Here is a 25,051-nt window from a genome sequence, read left to right as displayed (position 1 = left end):
ACAGCCATCGCTAAACATCCACAAATTCTTATTTACAAGTATCTACACTATTTTTCAGCCACCAAAACTAAAGAAAATAGAAAGAAAACCCAGGCAAGTCCATCATGTTTCCATTTTCCGAAATTCTGCCTCTCACAAAACTAACCCATCTGAGGACAAACAGTTTCTAGGTATCTATGTAATGCTCAGCCTGAAATCTGGAGGTCCAAAACATTCCCCAAGAGCTAAGTCCAAATTATCCTGATAAAAGATTTCTGCTGGAGCCCTGGCAGACTCCTCAGTGCTGCAGGTGCTGCTGTAGCCCCAGTCACTCCATTTACGTTAAGCCTCTTTCTTCAAATCAGTATTTGAAAGATTTTACTGGCAAGAGTACAATTCCAAATTCACAACCTTCCAAAAAAAATTTTTTTTTTCCCAGTTACGGTTGTTTCACACCAGAACTGAGTCAGCTCACGGAGGCCTAGCCTCTGCTCCGCACTAAAACCCCTGCCTAACGTGCACAAGCAGTCCCTCGGCGTGATCAAAACAGCCGAGATCTCCTAACTGCATCTTATTTTAAAACACTCTTTTAAAACACTTTGAAACAATGAGTCTGACAAACATTTTCTTGTTGTCCCCAAGAACGGGTTTTGGACCTTCCCCTTCCTTGAAGCCGTAAGCTGCATTTCTAAATGCATCTCCTGAAAAACATGACACATGCAGGTAACCTAAATTAACCGCTGAAAAAATACCTGAAACCAAGCTACAAACGTTCCCCTTCCTCCCACCCCGCGATACCTTCATTAACCCTGGGACAAAAGTAAGCGTCACCAGTCCGCCGGGGGACGGCGACCCGCTCCCAGCCCGGCCCTGGCGCTGCTCCCCCCGCCGCAGGCACGGAGCTCCCTCGGCCCCAACGCCGGCCGCTGCGCTTCCCTCCGGGACCGACATCCTCCCTCAGTTTCCCCCAAACGATTCCCCGACTTCCTCCCTTCCTCTTCCTCCTCTCCCTGGCCTGGCCGCACGTTCCTCGACACCCCTGTCTCAGCCCCCGGCGAGGGGAGCGCCTCGGGCCGGCCGAGCCCCGACCGCCCGCCCCCCCCCTCCCCCGCCCGGCCCCCAGCTCCTGCCAGGCCGCGGTGACCGGCCTTCCCCGCGGCAGCTGCTCCCCGCTCCGCACGCCCGGGGCAGGCCCGCGGCCCCTGTCACCGCCCTGCCCTGTTTATCTCCCAGGTTCCCCCTCGGGCCCGACGCTCCCGCGCCCCTCGCCGGCGGCCGGCCCGGCATCCTCGGCCACCTCCTCACGTTGGGCACCAAGGCCCGCTCCCCGCCCCGGCCTGCCTCCCCCGCTCTGCCCCGGCGGCGGGGCGCTGCCCCCGCGGGCGGAGAGCGGCCCCGAGCCGCAGCTCCGTACCTGCGGGGCCTGCCCCCGGCCCCCCTCCCGCGGCGCCCCGGGTGGTGCCCGAGAGCTCCCCGCCGCTGCCAGGCCGAGGAGCCCGGCAGGCTCCTCCAGACCGCACCGGTCTTCTCAGCGCCCCCGGGCCCACCACCCCGGGCGCTAGCGGATCCCCACGGGACCGGGCTCGCCGGCCGCCCCCCGGCCCCGCGAAACGGGTGGGCCCTGCGGCTCCGCTCCCCCCCGGGCCCCACCTCTCCCTCGGGCCTCCCCGTGCCTGGGCAGGGGGCCGGTGCGCGGCCCCGCCGCCCTCCCCCCCGGCGGGGAGGGGACGGCCGCAGGACCCCGGCCCGCTGCCCCGGCGCCGAGCTGCCCGCGGCCCCCTTACCCAGCAGGAGGAGCCGGTGCGTGGCCCTATAGACCTGCTTGTCCTTCTGCAGCTGCTTCTCGATCTTCTTGTTGGCCTCCCGCTGCGCCTTCTCCTCGTTGCGCTGATCCTCCGTCTTGCTGTTCCCTAAACAGCCCATCTTGGGGAGGGGGAGGCAGGGGATACGGGGCGAGGGGACGGGAGGCGGCCGGGGCTGCCGGGGGGAGGGAGGGAGGGAGGCACTCTCCCGGGCTCCCTTCTCCTCCTCCTCCTCCTCCTTCTTCTTCTTCTTCTTCCTCCTCCTCCTCCTCCTCCCCCCCTACTCGCTGCTGTGGCGGCCGCTGCCCAGAGCCAGAGACATGGAGAGAGCCGAGCCCGGAGCCAGCCAAGGGGGGGCCGATGGCGATGACTTTGCTGCTGCTCCGCCGGGCCTCCTCCCCGGCAGCTGCAGCTGCTTCTCCTTCCCCGCCCCCCCGCTCAGCCCCGCGCCGATCCCCTCAGCGCACCTTTCCCCGGGGGGGGGTGGCGGCAGGGCACGATGCGGGGCGATCCGCGGGGATCTCCGCGCCCCCGGCCGGGCCGCCGGCTCCTCTAGAGGGAACAGAAATGTCCCCCCCCGCGCCGCACGCACAGGAACAAATCCAGCTTCAGTGCCACCTCCCCAAAAAAAAAAAAAAAAATCCTCTTTAGATCCAAAGGCACGGGCTCCAGGCGCGGAAACCTCCCCAAATGCTCGGCGCGGAGGATCGGGAAACGTCTCTTCCTCGCCTCTCCCCCCGCGCCGACGGGCAGAAGCGCCGAGGGGGTGACGGCAGCCCCGGCTCTCAGCAGAGGTCGGGTCCCCTTCCCTCGCCGGGCGCCGCAGCTCCTCGCCCTCCGGCCGCCGCGGGTCCTTCCTCCCTCACCGGGGCGGGGGGGTCCAATCGAAATCCCCCCCCCTTTTTTCTTTTTTTTTTTTTTTTTTTTTTTCCTCTCCTTGCTGCTGCTTTTTCACATTAGGTTTCCAGGCGGCTGAATCCTCTTGGCTTCTCCAGCGACCGGGGAGCGGAGGGAGAAAAAAAAAAAAAAAAAAAAAAGCCCGTTTGCCCCCCGCCCCCCCCGAGCAAAACCTGTCCTTCACGGGAGGATTTTTCCCCGTCTTATCTCTCCTGCTCTTTCCCGCATTTCTTTTTTTTTTCCCTTCCCCCTTTTTTTTTTTCCCTTTTTTTTTTTTTTTTTTTTTCCTTCCCCCTATTGAGCTGCACCGAGGCGGCGGAGCGGCGGGGTGGGGCAAGCAGGCCCACACTGAACCCTGGGAGCGGGGCCGCTCACATGACAGCCGCGTCAGCCCGCTCCGCCGGCGGCGCCCTCTTCGAACCGGCCCCGCCGCCGCCGCGCCCGGCCCGCGCTGGCGCAGGGGCCCGCACCGCTCCGCGCCTCCCCGGCGGGTGCTGCCGCGCCGGGAGCGGGGACGGCTGCGGAGCCTCCTGCATGGTGCTGGAACCAACGGCGTCCTCCCCGCTCCCCCCCCCGGGGGGTCAGGCGCGGGGGTACCGGCGAGTAGTCTTTAGGAAAGGCTTTTGGGGATGAAAGCGGCCCAGAAAATATTTGCGGGAGGTGGGGTTTAAGTTAATATAATTCTGAACAAATTTTAACGGAGCCGTGCCCCCTGGCACTTCATACTACACTTGAAAATAATTACTGCAGGAGTTAGTGTACTGAATACTCCTGTATGTATATATTTACACATTTTCTCAAATGATGAACTCTGAATATCCGACTCCTGACGTACAACAGAACGATCCTGCAGACGATGGGGTGCATGAATTTATTTTTACCGATGGGGGTCTTTCTGGGCAAATACACTTCCCGGGCGCTGGGAGCTTCCTCGCACCCCGCGATCCGCGGGCGCGGACGAGCCCGTGCGGTGCCCCCGGGGGGTGGGACAGCGGGAAACAAGCCACCAAATCATGCTGGGTGGGCCCGGGGAGTGCAGCTTGATGCATGCGGTTGCTTCTGAGTATGGTTTTGCCAGCTATCTTAACCCCATTTGGTTTTCTAAAATATTTTTTTGGAAACCTCATTACATACATTACACAGGAGTTGTCATGCACACGCTTATCAGCTACGTCTGGAAAACAAAGATTAGCGCTTTGCTCTTTGTAAAACCCAGTTCCCTAAAATACACAGGTAGTTTTTCTCTACCCCCCTGAGATTAGTGAAATGCCCTTTACCATACATAAATTATTTATCCTCATTTGCAAAATTCAACTATCGACAACACTATTCCCATGAATACACCTTCTTACATCAGCCAGTTACTATATTTAGAATCACCTACAGTAAAATAATTATGTGAATAGAGCAAACAACGAGAAGGTCACAGTTAGTGCCATCAGATAACATCTGTTTAGCTGCCCTTGCTGAAAGAGGGGCGGACCTCAGAAGACACAGGGACCACCACCACCAAATCTTGGTCTTTGATGAGTTATTGGCACTTTCAGTCTATTCTTAAATGCCACAGCTTTGGGGAACACAGAGCCTAAGAGATCTGGAGTTAGTGGAGAGACTCTTACTGACTTCTCCAGGTGTTATTTCAGGCCAAGGCAGTTTTAAAAGGTCTTAGAGAGACTTGGCTCAGCAATCCCGGATTCATCTGAAGCAAAGATTATAAATTCCTTGTATCTTTTATGGGTCTTTTATTTATTTGTATTGTTTCCATGTAATACACATTATTCAAATATATTTTAACTGTGGAGTTTACAAGGCATAAAAGACACAATAAAGCAGAATTTGGACTGAAAATTATAAAACCTCAGAGCTTTTTTACAGTCACAGGCATGAAGAGAATGCAGAAATGCCAGTATTTGCCACCTCATGCAGCAGGGAAAATCTGCCCCAGCCTCCAGGCTCCAGGCTTTGCTTCCCTCTGGGTCCCAGCTGGGGGGGAAGGGAGCCTATCTCAGGCTCCAAACACGAAGGGATACACAAATAAGATAAAAATTATTGCTGGAGATACACAAAAGGCTAAAATCTTGGTGAACGGTGAGCAGCATTAGTGTAGGGAAAGGGGAGCAGCAAATATGCCAAAGCACCGACAAGGGAGTCATTGCTGTGGACATGCCGTTGTCCAGCAGCGCACACCCATCCCTGTCCCAAACGCAAACCGGGACGGGCTCTGTGAGGTTAAACTCTAACAGCCGTCAGCCAGGGCACTGGGGCCCAGGAATTGCTGCCCTCCTGGTATACACACCCTGTGCCTCTGTCTCTGGGCTGAACAAAGCATGAGGTAGCTGAAAAGAGAAAACATGCTCAGCTACTTTACGACAGAATTAAGAATTAACTTCTTGTATTACAAGTGTTATTAAAGTGTGAAAGTGTCAAAAGCTACAGAAAACAGAAACTCCCAAATTGTTAAACTTATCAGCAATTAAAGACTTTTTTTTTTTGTCCTTCTGAAATATGACAGGAAGCAGGACATAAGGCACCAACCATAGTTCACAAATCCACCAAATTGCCATGTTTTTTTTTCTGTCTGATTAGGACAGCATTATTTGAAAAGCAACCATACCAACACATTAGCTGTTCTCATTCTTTTTTATTTGTTTAAATAACACAATGCTGATGATGTGTCTTTAGAGTAAATTTGGTTTCTCATTGGAACTAGTTGCATTAGCTTCCATCTTGTAAAAATCTGTGAACTCCAGTTTCACGAGACTCCTGCCATCAGAAGGGTAACTGCAGGCAAAATCTGACCCTTAACTCACCTTAAAATTAAAGCTCACTTCTGAAGAACCTGCAGTCTTAGGACAAATAAATGCAAAGATGAAGTAACTGTATGTATTGGCATAGTGCCTCTGAGATAAAAGACTTAACTCTTTGAGACTTGAAAATACTCAAAAGAGGGTATTAAAGGACACTGCTGTCTGTTAAGCAGAAATATTTTCCAAAAAATGCAAGGTAACATGAATGTGGAAGTGGCTGTAAGAGACATTAGAAGACTTACATCTGTTGACTCAATCCTGCACTATTTAAATTAATGGGAGATAAGAGTTTACACCCAGAAGATTTTGAGCATTGCACACTTACAGATGAAATTCAAATTCATTGATACTCCTTCTGTGTCTGAATATAACAGCCAACAGCCTCAGATTCTGCCGCTTTTTTATTTTCAGTCTGAAGTAAATGCAAAGACTCTGAGACGCCAACATGCATCTTAGCTTAAGGATTTCACAAAAAGAACAGGGGATTTTGCAGTGTGAAACAATATTCTGTTTCACTTCTCAAACCAGGAAAGATCTCACAAGGAGAGGCAGCAGAAAAATTCAAAGTTAATAATATTTCAGTGGAGTATTTATGAGGGATGTGTATAGGAAAGTTCCATATATCTATATTCCACTTCAGTCCATTTAATAACTTTAGTTAATGGCTTTTTAGTCCCATTGGCCTACCTTCTACTACATTCTAATGAAAATCATCAGGTCTCTTAATTTTCTTAATTTTTTTCAAAAGAGGAATTTTATTGCAATTCTTTTCTCCATTTTCTCCATTTTCTCGCCACACGTTTTGCCCCCAAAACTACTGTTTGGTGTCTGTGACTGAGAGGAGAACTGTAACAATAGCCCAATCCTGTATATAAACAAGTACTCTACTCAGTTGAGTAGTCCTATTGAAGTGCATAATTTATGTGGACTTTACTCTTCCCAGCTAGGACAACTATATTAGCTTGATTTACAAATGGTTAAAAAGATTCAGAAATAAAGTAAAAGTAGACTATCAATAACAGTACAAGTGTGAGAGAACTTGTGGACAAGTACATGTCCCTTAAGCTTCCCGCACCCTATATACATAAACTCCTGTCCTTTTAAGATGTACATATAATACCTATCGGTATCATCTCTCAAAAGGAACTCAAGAAAAAGATTTTTTCCCATTTTAATATATTTATCTTTGACAGACCATTGCATATATTTTAATGCCTTTTCCTTGAAGTAGTCTCCCTTATTGTGCATGAGGATCTTCACACTTGCATAGGTAAGAGACAAAGAAATACTGTTGTAAAATTCACAAACATTGGCTGGAAAATGTAGATACAAGAGTTGTTTTCAGAGTCACTCTTTTCTTAACAGAGTAGATTTTGAGCCTGTTGAAAAAATGCTTCCGAGACAAACACTTCACGTCGTTCCATTCTTTTCTGTAACTGAATGGATAAAACTTTCTGCTTACAATGGTGACGTTTCACTCTCAATAGATCAGAGTTAGGCTCTGAATTCACTCAAGTTACTCCTTGTTTTTACAGGTGATTGTAAGACCCAGATCAGGATGTCCATCTTACACCACAGGTGCCTTCCAAATCCTCCAGGTGACAAACACCCGTATTTCCTACTGCAAACAATTCGCATTTGTTAGTAAGTTGAACGTACTGAGCACTTTGGATGCCCCAGCCTCCAGAAAAAAAAAAAAAAAAAAAGGTTAATTAGTTTCCAGACAGGACAGTTATACAATTCCTTACGGGCTCACGCTGTCCACAGTGAACATGACCTCATAAACTTTTGGCTGTGAACTGGGGGGGTGGATTTGTGACCAAACCAATATGCTCATTTGGAAGAGAAAATACAGATGACATCACGCTTGAGCATCCCTTAGCAACCAGACTGAAATGGCACCGCAGCTTTTGAGGAGGTTGCCAGCCTTCCTTGCCACTGGAATAGCCTGTATTTCAGTTCCTACCACAGCTGAGGAGACACAGCAGAGAAGTCAAAATTTATAGTCAAAAAGTAAAAGCGATAGTGGTGATCTAACTGTACAATTTCCTTTGTTTCTGTTTGTAGGAAACAGCCTGTTTTCAGCAAGTCTTTTTTCATGGAAGGATACAGAGCTCAATTAATCTGGGGACACATGAAACAAATGGTTTTTATAGCAACACCTTTATCTCTGATTTACTTTAGACTCTTTCCACTTGAAAACCTAGACTGTAAACTTTGTAGCATTCCCTTCTATGGTATCAGGATGAACTGAAAGAGAGCTAAGCTTGGACATGTGAAAAGGAGAAAAAAAAAACCCAACAAACCAGAAATATACTCTGATTTAAAGCTGTCAAGGAGCGGATCATTGAACAACAAACTATGGGTCACTTCACTACAAACCTGAAAATGCAGATACAGCCATGCATCTCCGTTATCTCGTCTCCCTAGTCCTCACACCTGTGAGACTCTTCCACTCGTAAGAGTTTGTGTCAGAGCGGCCTATCACATCAAGGTGAACTCTCAAGGGGAAGACAGTTTAATCTTTTTTCACTGAGAAACTGCAACCCAGTAATTCCCCTAGAGCTGAATATATGCTATTGTAGGATAATGTCCATACTCTGCTTTCTTTAAAAAAAAAAAAATCTATACATTCTTCTCCACTCTGTGATTCACTTGAAATTTATTATCTTTGTATATCTTTGTAAGAAATTAAGATTTTAGAGGTGCTTTGGTTTTTGTTTTTTTTTTTTTTCCAGCTAAGGTTTTCAAAGGATTTAAAGTACTGGGAAAAAATAAACAGTGAGTGAATTTATATTAGAAAGGTGCAGGAAAAGTTTCCCCTGTGCATAGCACCTTTGAGGATTAAAATCTTATGCAGAAATAAGAAGTAGCTGTGATTTTTGTTAAGGAGCCTACACTACCCAACACTTTGTTTTGGGTAGTGTAGGCTCCTTTGGTGTAGGCTCAGACTGTGGCTGAGCAGTGTGAACAGACTTCCCTGTTTTAAAAGCAGAGATTACCTCTGGGACAGACTGACTCTTTCAGTTAAAGGACATTTTTTAATAGCACACACTGTATATTTTTGTGTATTGATACATCTCTGGTTTGAAGTCTGTGAAAATTTTTATCTTTAGAAATACAGAACTGTGGGCTTTCATCCTGGGCCGTAGAAGTGACTGGTAGTTGAGTATCAAACCTATCAATCTCAATGTGTTTAATCCCCAGTAAATTTAGTCTTTTAATTAGTTATATATAAGGATTAATTAAGGTTTTGATTTAGACTTCTATCACTGGTTTTTCCATCTGCTTTGAACACAAAAGGGCTCCTGTGGCCTCTTGCAATGACTCAGGTCTGCTGCTCACGCTTTCCTTAGATGGAGGCATCCTCCACGAGCTATCGTCCTGCAGAATCCTTTGGACTCTTGGAAGAACGAAACTTGGTGATAAAAAGGGAGACGGTTTCAAAGTCTCCAAGTTACCCTTTGACCTGCTGAACAAGGAACCCTTGAGTAATCTCAAGCCCGTTTAAAGGAGAAACAAACATATTAAAGCCAAACAACAATCGAAAAAGGAAAAACAAAGCAAACAGATTGGAACTGGAGCAAGAATCCAATGTGGGTTTTTTTCAGCTGTTTCCTTTGGGGCGGCTAGAACAAAAATCACTTTAAAAAGCATTAAAAGGTAAACAAGGTCGGAAATTAAGCCATGATCAATCAAATCCAGGGAGGGCAAAGCAGGGTCATCAAGTAAAACGACAAGTTTGTCTGTCATACGGGAAAGAGTGAGCCTGTCTGAATGCACTGAAACGAGCATTGTCAGGAAGAAATTAATGCACCGCTAATGTATTCAATAAAGAACAAAACCAAAACACTTAGGTACAGATACTCCAAAACAAACAGAATGAAAAGGAGATACTTCCCTCTCTGGCAAAGAAGAAGAATTTTTCCATACAGAGATTCTAAACTTGAGAGGGATTTTTGTTTTGTTTTTAAATAAAAACAAGCCCAAAGTCTACTAATAGAATTAACCAAGACGTTCCTTTAAACCAAAGGAAAAAAACCCTCACCTCCCTCCTTTCACTTCGAGGCTTTTCCTCAGAAACATTAAAAGAGACTTTAAGGAACTCAGGGAATTATGGAAATAACACACTGAGTAAGAGATTTTCACCTAGTAGCTTTTCTTATTTTCTTGCAGGTTTTTTTCCTGATATTCCTTCTCACTACTCATGCATTCTGCACTGCACTTTATTAAAAAAAAAAGCCACCTCTTATGTAACAGAAGTAGCAGCACATCCTAGCTCTCCGCATAACGCATATGGAATGCCGATTACAAAAAAAAAATTGGAACAAGCCTTTTCTCAGATTTAGTTTCAGTATTTGTCAACATTCACTGCAGACCTACCCCCGACTGCAAACTTTTTAATAGAGAATTCTTCTGCTTTAATCCTTGTTACGTTTGGGTCACAAACCCCACGGAGGCAGTAGTAGTAGAGGCTGTGTTTTCTAAATACCAGGCTATAGTTAGCTCCTGCAAAGAAGCATGGAACTCCCAAGCCTTTCTCCTGCCGAGGGGGTCAGCAGAGGAGGAGAGGCTCCTGGCTTCACCGTCCTAGCACACAAGGCAGCCAAGCAGCCCGGCACCAGCACCGGTTCCCACCAGAGCAGGGTGGGAGCCCGGGCTGAGCGTAGCTTAGGCTCAGCCTGACCCAGCCTGCTCTCCAGCAGCACGGTGAGCTATCCCTCCATGCTAATATTATTTATTACTGACACTGCATTCTCATTTTATGGCGCGGAACAGGAAGGGGAATAAGAGGATTGTTAAAATAGTTCTTGCTAAGTTGTCACACAGGTTTTAATGTGCTGTAAACATTCCTCTCCTTCTTTTACATTTTTTTAAATAGAACAATGTTCAGGCTTTCACGCTCAAAATAACTTTACATTTTAGTGCTAGCAAACCACAATACTCTCAATACCAGGAGCCATTATTAGAGATGATCTGTGAGGAAACGAGAACTGTGATTTCGCTCCTCTGTCTCTGCAGTGCTGAAGGCCTGAAAGCATTCCCTTTCAGAAAGGATATTTTCTCCCATCTTTTTCTTTAGATGGAAGAATGTTAAGCCTATATCCTAAAATTACATACAGACACAATTATAGAATAGGGGTCTTTTGTACCCTGTTTTTCCTGGAAGAATCCAGCTGTCTGGCAAACTAACAGCATCATTACTTCTTAAGTGCCTTGATGTTAAATTAGAGTGCCCCACACACCCTAGGGCAGTTGCAGAATTTAGACCCCTTCCCCGTGTTCTAAATAAGTCTTTCTGGTGGGTTGTGCATTTTCTTGTGTCTTAGATTTTAGAAATGTATATAAAACAATTGATTACCTCTAAGTCTCTAGGTGTGCAATGAAGGGTTTCCCTTGTTGCTTTATCTCAGGCAAAGCCAGGAAAGACATCCATTGGCAGGGCTCTTGGAACCAGGCAGGAGTCGAGGTGTGGACCCAGCTCCAGCCTTAGGTTGGGTCAGAATCTGTAGTCCAACACTGGGATTTTGCCTCTGCCACATTAGAACCAGCAAAGGTGAAGGATTATTCCCTCCTATGGACCCAGCCCAGGTGGATGCTGAGGCTTGTTTGAACACTCACAAAATGTCAATGGAGAAGAGACGAGCGTGGGGATCAAACGGGGGAACAGGATCCAGGAGACCTGATCTACTGCAGATGGTTCGATCCAGCACAGTCACCGATCCGTGCGTGACCTTGGACGAGCCACTTCCCCTTTCTGTGCCTCTTTTTCCAACTATCTTTTATCTGCCTCTCTCATACAGGTTGCAAGCTGTTTACTTCCGACATGTCTGCACAGTATCGAGAACTTAGGGGCCCTGATCTCACTGGTGACCTTTAAGCCCTTCTGCTACACATTTCATCATAAAATAATTATTCAAAAAGGAAGCAATTTTTTTTAATAGTCTGTCTTCCTTTTCTTAACACCTCTTTAACTCAGACATTCTCAGCAACATTAGATGAAAAAAAATAGGCTCTGTTCAAAGTCTTAACACTGTTTTTCTTAAATGAAAACGCTGAGAAAGCTGCTAGTATTCAGTTGAGTCCTTCTCCCGCAGGCCCTCCAGCAAAACCAGGGAAAGCCAGAATCAGCATGCTTGCTACATTCAAAGTACCAGACAAAGATACTTTTTATTTTGAAAATAGAAAAAAAAAAAAAAAAAATGCCTGCACACTTCTCAATCTTTCTTTGTACACCATAAAGCACCAAACAGGGCAGAAACCCGGTGCTGTGTTCTTTTGCAGGTCACCTCCAGGTTTGCTTTATGCTCTCTGGTGCTACAATAACGAATTTGTTTTTCCATTGCTCTGTGCATGCTCTCTGGTCTAAGAGTGACCTATTCACTTCTGAAGCAATCGGCTTTTTACAGCTTAGTCTACACTATGTAAACAGAGGGCAAGCGGTGCAGCTGAGCCCCTGGTCCTCAGAGGTGAGGAGCACACTCCACCCCTGGGACCTGAAGCAGCCTTGAAGGCTGCTACCCACTTTCTGGGTGTCAGCCCCGAGTGACCAAGCTCCCCGCAAACCCGGCACGAAAGAAGACTCTGCAACACTGCACATGGAGAGCCCCCCTCCCCTTTGCTCTATCGGATCATAGCCATGTCAGCGGAAGAGCTTTGATGGAAAGCCACCTTGCCCTCAGAATGGCCAAGGACCCAGGGATGCTGCAAGGGACAGGGGATCCAATGGCTTTTATTCTGCTGCCACCACCACTGCCTCCTTCAAGCTGCAGCTCTTCTGCCAGCCCATAAACAAGAACAGTGACTGGTAACCCGCCCTGCCCTCAGCCAGCAGCTCTGGGGTGACAGCACGGGGACACCCCCTGCCTACCCTGTGCTGTGGGGCATCTGGAAGGTGCTGAGTCCCTCCTGGCACCGGCAATCCCAGGCTGAAGGCAGGGCCCTCCTGCATAGCTGCATTTCACACCCTATATATAAAATACACAGCCGTACATTTATTCTGAAACATTCTTTCTATGAATTGGTGTTACTGAGGGATATATATACTAACTCCATACATGTGAGAGTTAAGGAAGATTTGTCCAAGGAACTACTTCCAGAGGAAGTGCTGGGCAGCCACATTATTTGTTTTGTTTAAAATGATTTCAGGCTCGATAATGTCTCTTTATCAAAACTACACATGTGCTGAGCACGCACAGCGCTGTGTGTTGTGAGGCATACAGGAAGGGGTGGATTTAATTTATTTCTTTATTATGAATATCGTGGTGCTGTAAGGAGAACCCTGGCCGACAGCGTGAAATAAAGCCAAACTTTTAGAGGATATTTTGGGGCCTGAAGTTCCTGTGCTGCCTTTTCAAATTCAGTCTTAAATTCTGTATTTCTAATCCTCTGTTCTGTCTGGACCATCTCATGAATGGACATGTATTATTACAGAGCTAAGCAAGTACCTCATAACATTTGCCATTAATATTAATTTGAAAGAAAAATGGAGTTTAAGCTTCCTGGTTTTGCTTTCCTTGAGTGAGGAAACTAGTGAGGGAATTTATAAATTCACAATTCTGGCAGGCAAAAGGGACCAAGGCAATTGTAACACATCAAAAATAGTTCTCCACCAAAATGATAACCCCTTTTATTTTGTGAACATCATGCTGGCTGTAAGGTTTGTTTACATTTATTTGGTATCATACCCTCCGTGGTGGATCAAAGCATTCGTGTTGCTGGAGAAACTCCATACTCAGCTGAATGACGATGGCCACAAAGAAGAAACCGATCTACCAGCGTAGACCATCTCCCAGCTTTCAGCCTAGAAATAACAAGAATTAATTCTTCTCCTCCCTAAAAGCTGGCTTGGAGGGAAGAAAGGGAGCTGGAAAGAATGGACTTCAGACTTCATGAAAGAGATTGCATCAGCCCACACTGGCCACGCTAATCAGAGGGAAGGCACAAAGAGCTGATGGGCATAGGGATAGTGACCCAGTCTAAGATATGCAAGCTACAAGATCAGACCATGCAGTAAAGACTTGCAAGAATGCTATTTTTCAGTGATCTGTATCTGCTTAGTACTGTTCAAGAGTAAAGTTTAAAAGGCTAAGAAATTCCTTGCCTAAGGATGAAACAAGGAATTCCCATTATCAGAGAGTTGAAACTGAGATTATATTATGAAATTAAAAACATGAAGCACTGAAGCAGTGCTTTCACTGGCTAAGACAATGGACTGCAGGATCCCACTGCCCCAAAGACTGTCCTACAGGAGGCCTCTTTATAGAAGCATCAATGTGAAATCTGTAAGCAGGAGCAAATGACTCAGGTGAGAAGTGGTTGGACCCAAACACTCCAAACTGGTCTGCATGCAGAGAAGAAGATGGGGCAAGACATGACAGTAATAATCTACCATGACTTGAGACCTCCTGCCCTAGTAACAATTATGTAATTGTTACAGTCTCTTAATACCTGAGTAAGAAACCTTTTTATTGCATCAAGTTCTCATGTCTAGACAGATATACATCATGAATGAATCACTACTGACTAGCTTTGAAGACCCAAGCTGAAGAGCACTCCATGGTGTAAGCCACTATCTGGACACATCAACACTTATGGAACAATTTTCTGGAGACAGTTTTTTTGGTACATTACCCTAGGGTATACTAGCTGTGAGAAACTCTGGTTTTCCAGTTATATCCTTAAATGGCTATGAAAGAAAGCCATATAGGCTTAGCAAAGGAACCTCTTAATCATAGAGACATTAAGTCTTAAAAAAAAAAAATTTAAAAACACTCAAAAAAACCCCCCAATAAAAAAGTTAACAAAAACATATAAGCAAGGAGCAAATACATGGAAAGAAACCAAACAGGCTTGAATTTGGCCTGTTTATGCCATTTCTAGCATCTGCTTTCTCTAGAAAGTTTTGTTTCTTTGTGAGAGAGCATCACTTCCCTAAATAATTTGAACCTCCTCTTCTGCCCCTTTGCTTTGATTTCAAAGGTTCTTTGTTTTGTTCCTTTCCCAAACTGCTAATCTTCTCTGCAAAACGGTCACTGTCTTATGAAATCCTGCTCCTCAGTTATTCTGAATGATTCCCAGCCTTCTCATTTATCCTCTTGGAGGTGCTCCTCTCCTTGGCAAGGACATAGGGCATCTCCAACACAGGCCTGTATTTTAATTCAGCACAGACATTACAGCACAGGGTGAAGGATTCGGTGAAGGTTAAGGTGTTCTCAAAAACTGTGTTCTCAAAACCACAGTTTGACTCACATATGCCCCCAAACAGTCATACATTAGCAATTATAATGATCTTTAATTAAAAAAAAAGAAATACGTTGCTGTTCTTACAGATAAGGATCTATAGAAATACTTGTATAGGTGCCATGAAAGTCTATTTTTCAAACTACATTTCAGTGAGGGAAAATTTAACTACCTTACCTACATTACTTGAATCCTACTCTAAAATGAACCTCTTTGAAGTTTTCTTATTAAAAAAGCTTTAAAAATTAAGCAGTTTGAATTATTTTTCTATGAACCATATAATCTTCTTAAGTAATAAAAAGTTAACTTCAGCTCAAGTCATTCCACTTGGAAAAAGGCAATGAAAAAAGCAGGGGATTCATGCATCTCGCCCTACATATTCTCTAAATGTCATATCTAACCCCTGATTGTTATAATTTTTCACGGTAAAGCTTTCTGAGTGTTTATAGCCAACAGATTTTGGCTTTTATACTGGAAAGTCTGTTATATAAATGTCACTGTCATTTATATCCACAATTATAACAAAGTCATTAATGCAGCTGATTCTTATGAAACCTTATATTTTAGCAACTTGTCCTAGCTCTGATACTGAGTAATGTAAACACGTCTAACACAGAGCATGAGAAACTCATACCTTGGAGATGCTGCATTTTTTAAACCAGGGGTAGAAGCTAAATTCGCACACTATTATTGATATGAACATCAGTTGTCAGAGTGTTACGTTTTATTTCCAGAGAGCTACAATCACCTAACTACATTTTGTAGCTACACACACACATTAGTTTGTAGAGCACAGTTACCAAATGTTTGGTACAGACGGACTGAAGAAATGATGCTGGGTTGCATGTTGCATCCTAAGGTCCCATGAGATGAGAATTGGGGTTTGGATGCCACAGCACTGAAACTGCTCTTCAGAGATTCCATCGCTGTTGAAACCAGAACCCCAAAAAAATCCCCTCCTGGTTTTTAATCCTGCTCAAACCCAAATATTGGAAGCAGGTTAGGAGCTATGAACTAACAGATCTGGCCTCTCGCCATGTGCTGTATTAAGATGCCATATTTAGCTCCTCATTCCCTAATACTCAGGCATTTAACCTGTTCCCTCCAGCCCTTTCATCCACTTCCAGTATACTACTAACCAACATGGCTTTCACCCTTCTACTTCTTTCTCACATTTCTGTTAGCTGTTTTACATACAATTAGTGCTGCTATCCCATGGCACCGGGAAAAGTGACTGTTAACTTGTGCTCCCTCTACTGTCTGATGGCCTTTGCAGCAACACAGCAATGTATTGCGAGGAAATGGCAATTTCTTCTTGGCAGAAAGGTCTATTACTTACTATAATGTGAAAAGCTACTCTGTCACACTTATGAAAATGCATACTTAGAATATTAAGTTTCTAAACATGCAGATCTTCAATTAGCATATCACCTATCCAGAACTCCATAAATTATGGACATTTTGCCCTGCTCTCCTGGGGACTGCCCAGTGTGAAATGAGGGAGCCTCATGAAGCAACTATGGCAGCTGGGATAAAACATTTCAGAACAGCCAAGGAGCCACAACTCCCATTAAAATCAATGTAAACCACAAACACTTAGGTTCCTCCCTCCTTTAAAAGGCCAAGCCCTTTCGGTTTTGATTACTAAACCAGACAAGTCTTCAATAAAAGAACTGGAGGCTGAGTTCCAAGTTCTGACCCAGGGATTTGTGCTATGCTTAGTTAGACCGACAGCTTTTGCTGACATGGCCTCTCACTCCTTTTTTGTCGTGGAAAACGCATCTTCATGTTTTACACTGGCAGTAACCATCCGTAAAGTGGGGAGAGGAGGAACAGGCAGTGACCCTTCTGTGATTCCTTTTCCTGAATGTGGCTGTTTCCCTCTTCTTTTTGCAAGACAGATGAAAGCAGTGAAGATAACTTTAAATTACAATTAGAAGCTCCTACCGAGAACTATGAAGCATGGAACAGAGAATGAGCCTTGGAGTCAGCACTGTCTACAGATCAAACAGTGAAACACCACATCTACTTAGTACTGGAGAACTTCATCAATGTTTTGATGTGGCTCACACTGACAGAGACCAGCACGTAGTATCCGGTCAGTACAGTGAAGAGCATCAGCTGAACAACGATACCATACATCTGTTTTTTTCAGATATGATCTGACCCAAAGGGCCACTATGTGTACGCGCAGAACAAACTATATTGACAAATACTATTGGTCTGCTTGTCCAGCCTCCTAAATGAGAAGGCTATCTGTGCCAAATGGATGCACTCTGTTGAACACACCCTGAAGGTATCCGATTCATTGTGCATATGGTACATGAAGACTGGCTTCATATTTACGTGTGATCCATAACAAGGTAACGTCTGTAAAGAAAATGAAACAAAACCCAAGCAAGCAGTGAAACCTCTTCTCAGTATTCTTGAAGGAACTCTTGTATGGTTTCCATGTAAGTAAAGAGGTACGGGACTCATGCCAGGGTCCCTGAAGAGGTATAGGGAAGACCACCAACCACGAGTAAAGAACACAAATGGATGGGACAGCTGAACAGCACTATCCAGCTTTGATTTCTGGCCACTCCTCATGGAAAGTGGGCCCACCAGTTTCTAAAGATGAGTTCAATTTGCCTGTTAACATGGTCCTTGGCACTGCCACTGAACCTGCTGTCTGTGGGAAGAAGCCTGTTGCAGAACTCCTTGTGCAAGAAGGTTAGTTTCCAGCTGATGACAGAGGTTTAAGGATGTTTAAGTGAAGTCTCTTCACTTCTGTTGAGGAGGATATTTTCAGGGCTAAGAGTATGGAGAACGGCCATGGACAGCCAATGACCTAAACAACTCCCTTGAATCCTGAAGGGCATGGAGTACTTTGTCCCTCTACTTGCTGGAGCACTCAGTGCCCACTGTCTGGGTGCTAGATATATCCTTCCCATAGGTGATTCAGCAGCAAAGAATATTTACTGTTATTTAATAATGCAGTGGACTACAGACTTGACTCATGACTCAACAGAGAATACACTGGGTGCAGACAATCTTTTTCTGTCAAAGAAAAGATCAACAGATTATGCCTTGCAATTAAAAAAAAAAAAAAAAGGAAATATTTAATTTCTTTCTAAAGATGAGCATGCAAGAATAAAATGGATGAAGTGGAAGATACCTTCATGCTGTCTTTAGAAATGACATTTTTGGTTGATTACCTTCAGAAACATGCAATTAATATTTAGGATATTATGGATTAAGTAAAAGGTTTACACTGGATTCTGTCTGAAATGTCTAAAAATAAGCCTTTAAGTCTTTGTTTATGTTGGCAGGTAACCTGGGTAAGTATAAAAGCCAAAGGTATGATTGACTACCTCACATATTTTACAACTGTTACACTAAATAGGTATTTCAGAATTTACATCCTTACAGAAGAATCCTTAAATAGACTTTCTTGTGCGGCTTAAACCAAACATATTTTAGGACATATTTCCTGTTTTGTTACTGTATTTAACTATACTTTAAGAATTAAATCTACTTTTCCTTAAACAAAGATCCTAAAATATAATTGGAGAGTATGGAGATCACAGGAATCGATCTTGGTTTTAATGCACTGAAATTGTTTAATGAATACCCACAAATCTTTATAAAAATCAAAGCAGTAAAGACTTACTAACATATTAGTAGTATAAGTATACTTAGCCCTTAGACACAAAAGGCATGCCTGCATATTGCCCAGAATGGAAAACTTCTGCAAGTAAAACTCAAATAATAATTAAATCCCAGTTCACTGATTAATTGTGCCTGTTACTTTCTTCTGCCTCCTTTTAGATTCTGAAAAAGATGACACCAACAGTCATTTTCCCCTACCACCTCTAGCATTATGTGGGGCAAATTCACAGTGCGAATTCATGCAAAAGCATGAAACTGATTTTTTGGTAGTATTTAATATTCATCACCAACTTTCACTGCTGATCAGCAGCTTGCATACTACCTGTAGTTGGAATTGCATATCAAATCCAGCACTGTGAAGACCTTGCAGTTAAAACGAGTGAGACAGCTTTTAAAGAAACTGTTAGGGTTACTGTACTTGGGTTTCCTGAGTTTCTACGTGACCAAACCAACCATCTCACCACTGCTCGCGATTCCCTTTTATTTTCAGCATCATTGCCAGTTGATTGCACGCACCAGTCACACACCTTCTTAATCCTTTGCAACAGCTTTATAACTTTCTTATTGTTTCTTAGTAAGAACGTTGATGTTCCTCCTCCCCATCCCAACTGCTCAGCTGCACTTCTCATTTACAGATGGAAAATAAAGCCTGTTTCTACAGTGAAGGAAAAAGACAATACTTATAAGCCCTTGGCAGTGAAAGGAATCTCCCCCAGCACTTATTTTGAGAGGTGAAGCTCTGGTATTGCAAAGCTGATTACAGCTAGAGAAGTCAGTGGCATTCTGCAGGAGCCCATTTCTGCAACAAACTGAAGAATCATATTTTAATCAGAAGTCAGTCATGACTTCTACTTTAATTTTATAAACTTGAAGGTACTTACAGTTCTGGGAACTAAATTCAGCTTGTTCAAGAAACCCTTTTTCTGCACATTTTTTTTCTGTAATCTGTGATACAACTTCTTCATACACAAGTATTAGGAAGGAAACAGACAAAGTTGATATTCGGGATGGCTGGATTGGTGGATCAGTTGGGAAATAGTTTTCAAAAGCACCTGTAGACCAGATTAAAAGGTACCTTTGTATCTAAAGGTGCAGGTAGATCTCCAAAAGGGCTTCCAGCTGGATCTATTTGCCATACCTGCCACAGTATTGTAAAAGAATCCCATTAGGAACTTCACTGAATTTTTAGGCAACTAAATACCTCTAAAATACTCCACGTTATAAAACTTAGAATCTACATTTTATTTCTAAAAGATGGTGCACGTGACTCAGGAACATAAGGCTACGGGTGCATCAGTTGTTACAGGAATATGTGTTCCCACTCCCCATGCCGCAGTGGCCACCAGCTGAGTGGGGCTGCCGATGTCCCCGGCATGCTTTTTAGAGTCGTACTTCAGGCTTTTGAGCTCTTTGCCTGGATTCAAAGAGGGGAGGCTGAGTGTTTATGACTGCTCCTCCTTCTGTTTGCATATTTCAAACAAGCACCCACAAACGGATACTTGGGAAATATTTAATTGGGAACCTTACAAGCTATGCCTGCATAATACTAATGCACAGCAAATGCTAATGCTGTATATGTACTACATCTAAACAGAAAAGCACCTGTCAGCAGGCACAGAAATCTCATCATTATTTCAAAGTCCTGTTTCTGAACATTCTCTGTGTGCAGCTGTTATTCTGTGTTTATTCAGCTTTTCACTTCCTTTTTTTGTATGCAGAACTAACACTTTAACTCCAATCCTTTTAAGCACTAAGCTGTGCCTTCCTTTTCTCAAATGATCACTACAAATCTTCTAACTAACATACTGCAGAATACATCGTGTGATGCATGGATATTTTTGCATTTGTCATGGCATGATTCTAATAAAAATTACATATATATATATATATTAATATATCTGAGCTTGAAATAAGGATTTACCCACAACTGCAAGCACACAGTGTCCATCCAGAGGGGATTCAGTGTCCCCTCAACCACCCAGGGAGCATGCACCACCGTTCACACCCAGGCCAGATGCGTGTATGCAATCCTACAGAAATCTGCTTTATTCACAAATATTCTTCTGTTGTAGTTATTATCTCATGTGAAAATGTTCTTTCTGTGGCCCTCATAATTTTCAGAATAAAGAATCTAAACTTAGTTGCAAGAACTGTGAGCACTCACTGTAAATCAACAAACTGTATGTATAAATTTAGCCTATATAGTATCCAGGCAAAATCCCACAAACTGCTCTGAACTTTTTTTCTTTCTTTCTTTTTGTCAGCTATCTTTTGCAAAGCTGCCATCTTCTGCTTTCTTGCAAATTCATGGTTTTCAGGGGGTTCTTGTTTCTGCTGCCTTCTCAGATTACAATTTCTTTTGTGTTAATTAAGCTGAAAAATTGAAAGAATGTCGCTGACTCTACAAAGAACACAAAACAGGCTTGCTTGAAAAGCTAAAAATAGATTGTTCTGTTCGGAAGACAGACGACTCAGTCTTCAAACTATTTGTACAATGCGAATTAATTGCAGATGGCCAATTCATTTATTTAGACCTCTGTGACAGAAACGAAAGTGCTACTGCGACTGATTTTGTGCATAAAACTTCTTTCAGGTAGTGGGGTCTAGTCAAAAAACAGGGGGGAGCATATTGTTATTTTCTGGAAGTGAATTTGCCAAAAAGCTTTTTGACCTGATTCTCCAGTCTCCCGGTCTTTCTCCCAACGGCTCAGATTTAAGACGTGAGACCAATGTGCACAAACGAAAAGTTACAACGGCCTGCTCACATTTACTTGTAGCATTCACAGTACATGTTGTAAAGCAGTTACATTCCTGCGATTAAAATTACATTTTATAATGATATAAATGTTGTAACAAAACCAACCCAGATTATTTAACTTATTTGAAATTAATGCAATTTTTCTTTTTTATGCCTCAGTATTTGTTTTAAATAGTATTTTAGTTTTTCCTTTTTATTCTTTCTCCTTAAAAGCAAATGAAATTTTAATTTAAAAAAATAATGTTATTGATTTAATGGGAGAGAATTCAGGAAAATCTAAATGGAAGGTGATATTCCATCCTGGCTTTTATTGTTAGATAAATGGGAGGTTTCCAAAAATACCATCTATTAGACTAGAGTCTATAAACTGTAGCTGTGAAACAAAAATATCACTGAACTAGATAAATTGTTTGGAATACAGAATGATCTGTACTAGAACTTTACAGCAGATCCTGAACAGCATGAGGCCTCCTTTGTGCTAGAAAACTAGAAACGTTGTCATTTGGGAGTCTAAATAATGCCAAGAAAAAGAAACTAAATAATCAGAATCCCTTTTCTCCAGCTCAGTGTCTCTCTTTTGCAATTTTACTACTTTAGTCTCTAAATCCTTGTTTGTAGTCTTGCTGACTTGAAAAATGCACAAAAGTTGATCCACAGAGGGTCTGAGCTAACAGGGCTGTAAGAAAATCTCCCAAAAAAATTTCAGGTGGTGGTATGATATCTGGCATGCTGATAGTATCACAGATATTACAGGTTTCTATTACTTTTTTAAAAATAACATAATGTTGCTGTCTGCATTTCAAAGTATTTCTATTACATCTTAAAGTCTTTAAATCAAGACGTGTTTTTTAAAGGCATTAGGTCTTATAAGCCAAAAATACAGCTTGATGCAGAAATGAATTAAATTCTCTGCCTAGACACACGATCATAATCCACTAAAATTAAAATAGCAGTTCTCTCCACTGTTCAGGCTCCTTCTGAAATAATTCTTAAGTTACTTAAGCTTATTGGTTATCACAGATTTAAATGGGGGCAAACATCATCTACCTTATATTTTAAGCTCTACTCTTGCTGCGTCTTCATCCAAACTCCCTCTAAGGTCAAAGGAAACCATTTTTTTTTTTAAGCAATACAAAACAGGCTATGCAGTTAGGCTACAACATCTTCCTTCTGTTTTTATGGACAACAAAAAAAAAGTTTAAATAGAGCTACAAGCTTCCTAACAAGAAACAAATCCTTTCCTAAGGAAAGAAACTTGGTAGGATGCCTCTCAAAGATGACCTCTGTCCTGCAAGCTTCAAAACCTTTTCATATATTTCCTGGAAATACAGGTGATACACAAGGTGGAGCAGAGGACAATAAAGCTGCTAAATAACGAAGGTCACCTGCCTTCAACTACATCTACAAAATAAGCTTGAGATATCCCATCAGTTCAATCCAGGCAGAGACTTAGAGAGGGATAACTCACAGCATTGCTATACACAACCTGCTCCTGCTCATGTAATGAAGTTACACATGCCCCTGCTTAATTCTGGTAGAAAACTGAAATTCTTTGGCCACACGTGTAGAGAAAAATCTGCTGTTGTCCTTCAAGACATCTAATTGCTATTGGGGAAATGCTATTAGGGAAACACCATCAGGCAGCAGCTGGCATACACCAACCAACCGTGTCCTAATGGCGAGACCCTTGAAAAGGAAGAGCAACAAAGCTCCTGATTTTTTTTTTATTTTCCACTGTGGACTTTCTTTCTATTCATACTCGTGGTGGGGCAGACTCCATAGGGATCACATCCTTACACAGGCACATCTACCTCCTCTCAAAAGAGAAACATTTTGTTTACTTAAACTATTTTTGTTAGACGTAGTTTTTGCTGGTTCTAAAGAGTTTTGCCTTGCTTGCAAAGTAAACACTCACATCTCTGACAAGCACCACCTTTGAGTGCCCACAGAGTGTCTTGGTAGACCTTGTAAAGGTGACACACACATACATACACATACATATATAAATATATGTTCACTGCTTGCTGAGGTGAATCATGTCAACCAAGGTCTTTCTAATAAATAAAATGCTTTCAAAGAATCATCCATTAAAGATAGAGGACAGCAGGAGTGAAACATTTTTGCAACAGAACCAGAACAGGATCTGGGGCTGTGATATAAATCAGTATGTGTATCAAACGTCAGGGCTGCACCCAAATAGGGCAGTCAAAGGCTGGGTCTCCTCTCAGTGTTTTCTAGCCCTGGTAGGACTTGCAAAACCTCCAGCATAACAGACACAGTACCCTATGCAGAGCTGTAAGACCATTTTTTACAGACACTGATAGAGCCTGATATAGCACCAATAACCAAAGCACCAGTCCATAGGGTGATTCCACTTTGGGTGCACGTGCTCCATTGAAGACCAGGCAAAAGGGGCTGAAAGTTCAAGACAATGCACAAAATGTGGCAAAATGCACATGGAATACCACCCACCTACAAACAAACAGTCTGCCCTGCAACTAAATACCCAAGAGATTAACCACTCTGTCCCTCCTGCAGTAAAATAAGAGCAAAAAACCAAGGAAAGTAAATTAATTGTTGGAGTAATAATCTATAGGCAAAGTTATTACGAGAACACGTTTCTCTGACCGCAAAGGCTGTTACACATTTGTTCAAGAAGAGTGGTTAAGTGTCTGTAATTTTTTAATTTCTTGCCAGGACACCACAAGAAGGTACAGCTTGCCTGTCAATGAACAGCTCAAAAGAAGGCACGCCAACTCACTTTTCAGCAGTGAATTCAAGCATCTTTGTTATAAAGCCAGAAAGTGATTTTTTTGTTGAAGTAGCCTTTAACAGGTAAAGATGAAAGTTCAGCGTCTGTGTTGTCACTCTGATGCTCCATGAGGTGTGGGAGAAAAAGAAGAGAAAGCAAAACAGCAAGACAGAGTACTTAAATAGTGCTTCAGCAATTTTTTCCAAATTTTAAGATTTTTGGCTAGCAGGAATTTAGTACACCTTCTCTCTAGCACTTTGACTAGATGTTCTTAACTAATTTTTAAACCCAGAGGAGTGCTAGAACTTAGCATCTTCCCAGTTGACAGCACAAATAGGAAAAGTGCCAGCCCAGCACTCCTGATCAGATTTGTTCCTTCTCCGGTGCCCTGTGTTGATTTATTGAAGCACCTCTGAGACTCCTGAAGTCAGAGAGCTTACACTAGTTCTTCAATACCTACAGCTCCCGTCCCTGCAGAAACTTGCCTCTCTGGATGTAACTAGAGCTCAAGGAATAGCCTGTCTTTTAAACCAGGATGACAGAAATCTGGTTCTGCCACTAAAGAAAAAAAAAGAAAAAAAAAAAAAGGAGAAAAAACTTTCTCTGTACAGACTGCAAGATTTCTAAAGTATTGAAAATCAAGATATCCCACTGTTACTCAGGATGACTGAGGAGCTGCAGCATTCATGTTTTCAAAGGTCGCTGTCTTGTTTTTATTTCTCCATCAGGTTGCATGAAAGGAGCACTTTCTTTCATTTTGTTGAAAATCCAAACCATCAAATAAATATCAACATGGTTAAACTAAAATAAATCCATCATCCTGTGAATTTTTAAAGAAATCAATATACTGTTATGTTTTGAAATGGTGTAAGACAAATTTCTCCCCCTCTATAATTCAAAACCAGCCTTAACCAATTACTTCAAACTTTTCCCCAGACGAGAGACATCTCCTTTGGCTCAATGCTTCACATGAGAATTTTCAAGCCAAAACCAGTTTCTTCCAGAGAAAAAATTGGAAGTGAGAGATTAAAATCACACTAATGATAGGTACTGGGATATGCCTTTCAACTATGGATCCATGCCCATATCTCTATAATTGTGACAATATTTTTCCAAGCAGAGTATCACATTGTATGTAACACTGAAACTTCCTGGTCTCTAC

General features: G+C 43.1%; 1 protein-coding gene across 3 annotated transcripts in view; it reads right to left on the bottom strand.

Annotated features, from left to right (window-relative positions):
• Positions 1-25,051, bottom strand: part of GNAS (GNAS complex locus) — a 157,780-nt gene that overhangs the window by 96,426 nt on the left and 36,303 nt on the right. For 2 of the 3 annotated variants that reach the window (XM_086474950.1, XM_086474949.1), the window contains exon 1: positions 1,764-1,913. The exons of the other annotated variant lie outside the window; for it this stretch is intronic. In XM_086474950.1, the coding sequence (XP_086331076.1) occupies positions 1,764-1,902 (139 nt within the window). In that variant the 5' untranslated portion in view covers positions 1,903-1,913. Of the gene's footprint in view, positions 1-1,763; positions 1,914-25,051 lie in introns of those variants that run through there. 3 annotated transcript variants of the gene reach the window in all.

This window comes from Leptosomus discolor, chromosome 17 (genome assembly GCF_034619465.1).
Source record: "Leptosomus discolor isolate bLepDis1 chromosome 17, bLepDis1.hap2, whole genome shotgun sequence".
In the NCBI taxonomy this organism is placed as follows: domain Eukaryota; kingdom Metazoa; phylum Chordata; class Aves; order Leptosomiformes; family Leptosomidae; genus Leptosomus; species Leptosomus discolor.
Note: the sequence above shows the minus strand (reverse complement) of the source record. Positions and strands in the feature narration are given on the sequence as shown.